The sequence below is a fragment of the Mycetomoellerius zeteki genome, unplaced genomic scaffold (genome assembly GCF_001594055.1).
Source record: "Mycetomoellerius zeteki isolate Tzet28-1 unplaced genomic scaffold, Tzet1.0 scaffold1149, whole genome shotgun sequence".
Classification (NCBI taxonomy): domain Eukaryota; kingdom Metazoa; phylum Arthropoda; class Insecta; order Hymenoptera; family Formicidae; genus Mycetomoellerius; species Mycetomoellerius zeteki.
In genome coordinates, this window is record NW_017256072.1 from 23893 (window position 1) to 26212 (window position 2320).

General features: G+C 29.4%; 1 protein-coding gene across 2 annotated transcripts; it reads right to left on the minus strand.

Annotated features, from left to right (window-relative positions):
• Window positions 1–638: 638 nt before the first annotated feature.
• LOC108729380 (52 kDa repressor of the inhibitor of the protein kinase) lies at window positions 639–1916 on the minus strand. 2 transcript variants are annotated; one of them, XM_018458467.1, is made up of 3 exons: window positions 1361–1916; window positions 977–1153; window positions 639–750 (listed from the first exon to the last, which is right to left on the minus strand). In XM_018458467.1, the coding sequence occupies exons 1-3, from the start codon at window positions 1459–1461 to the stop codon at window positions 717–719; spliced, it is 312 nt and encodes a 103-aa protein (XP_018313969.1). In that variant the 5' UTR covers window positions 1462–1916; the 3' UTR covers window positions 639–716. The 2 variants fall into 2 exon arrangements, with proteins under 2 accessions (XP_018313969.1, XP_018313960.1); XM_018458458.1 differs by having other exon boundaries at window positions 639–874.
• Window positions 1917–2320: the final 404 nt, after the last annotated feature.

The window sequence follows — 2320 nt, forward strand, 5'->3', positions numbered from 1 at the left end:
ATGCATACAATATATATGTATACGTACAATTATGACTGTGCTAAATATAATGTTAAATATACTTTTAAATTAAGAAAAAATATTAAAGCATAAATGAAATTTTTAATCCTGTTGAAAGAAATTTTTACATTGATATAATATTTTTAGGGCCTGCGCACGACAAAGGAACGAAAATTAGATATTAAGATTTCAACCTATCAGAAACCGTGTATTCCGATGTAATCAGTTTCTGATAGGTTAAAATCTTAATATCTAATTCCTGTTTCTCTATTGTGCTCAGGCCCTTACATACATTTAATATACATATAATATTTTTAATATCTCATAATAATTTTAAGAATTTTTAATATTTTAAATTTATAAAAATGTGTTTTTTTTTAAAGTACTTTTATTTTGTTTAAATTTTAGTCTTCTTCGGAAATAAAATTTACAAGAAATTCATAGAAATTGTACAATTATATTAAAATCAATTTTAAATTATATGAAAAAATGTACAAAAAAATTTTTTATCAAGAAAATAGTATTTCAATCCTATTTATAATAATCTTAAGTTCTAATAAAAGAAATAATAATAATAAAAATCTAATAATAAAAACTTTCTATTCTAAATTTTACATGTAATTTAAACTTTTGGCCCGTAACGCAGATGTATCTAATCACACAACTTTTCCAGTAGGGAATGTTCCATCTTTTTTGTAGTTTTCCATCTAATTCGTCTAATTTCTGGCCTCTACATTGCATTGTCCCCATCTTGAAACAGAATATTGTATAAGATATATAAAAGTTAAAAAACCTGTTCGTTTCTTCTTGTTGAATCTTGTCCTAATCTTTTTCAGTTATATTTTCTTCTTGAAATGATGTTACAGGTGTATTGCTGTAAAAATTGTAATATTAATTTATACATGATAAATTTACTATTTAAGAAAAACTATGTTATTCAGAGTAGAAAATGCTTTATAAAAAATTTATTATTTACTTTCTTCCAAAAAATATTGTTGGAACAGCATTAGGAAGAAGACTGGCTCTACATTTGCCTATTTTGTACCACTTTTCTTCAAAATGCAAGTGGCACAGTCGATAGTTGCGATGAGCGTATTCTGGGCCCATCACTTGTAAATCAAATCTTCCAGATGCGTGTATCCACTGCAACCATCTATAAATTTAACAGAAATAGTTAATATAAAATATTGTTTTTTTATACATACATTTTATACATACATTTTATACATATGTACATATATATAAAAGAATATTAAAAAATTAAAAGTACACACATACATATTGTAATATAAAATTATAAATATTTAAAATAATAACTGATTTATACATGCTTTAAAAAATAATTAAAATAAATGTATACCTATCACATTCCTTTGGAAACATAAAGAAGTGTCTTTTCTCTGTAACATTGTAATTGCACTCCTTCATTACACACCATAAATTTGATTTATGGGTCGACATCCTTTTTCCTTGATTTTTCTGTATCTTCTAAGAAGCAGCACCTGCAACAAAGCTAAGATCAAATGTGTTTACTGGCAGAGAATTGAAAATCTGTATATCCTTATACAAATTAACTATTCTCCGAAGTGAACATAACCTTCGTTTTCGACACCGTCAATATTAATTTTCACTTTTTCCACTTCTTTCACTGAACACTTTACACGTTACTATTCACCAAACACTTTACACGTTTTATATTAACACGGCTTCGATTGTTCAATGCTCACTCCAATTTGCTCCGATTTCACTACTGCGTTTTATATGAATTTTATGGTTTATATGGACATTTAAATGTGACCGAGAGAATTATAGAAAACTAGAGAGAGGAAGTGTGATAGAGGATCAGTTACGTGATTGGTTACCTACTTAGCTCGCGCATGTGCAATTCGATTTTGTACACGCTAGAATTGGGAGAGTTGCGCTACTGTATATACTGTGGCTGTATGTAGATGCAGTGATGCCAGATATGCCCCGCACTCGCGCATGTGCAGAGTTTAAAGCGCCAGCAAAGTATCTAATCCGTTTGTGAAACTGGTGTCTTTAGGCTGCCTTCCTATGGAGAAAGAAACAACGGAACGGAATATTGACAGAAAAGAGATAAGACGAGGATAACCTCATCCTATCTCTTTTCTATCAATACTCCGTTTCGTGGTTTCTTTCTCCATGGGAAGGCAGCCTAAGACCGGACTCAGACTACGCATTGAAGATTGAGATTGAAGATTGAAGAGTAAAATTTGACCAGTGAGGACAAAGGAATTTTAGCACCTATTGTTTTGATTGGTCAAATTTCAATCTTTCAATCTTCAATCTCAATATTCAA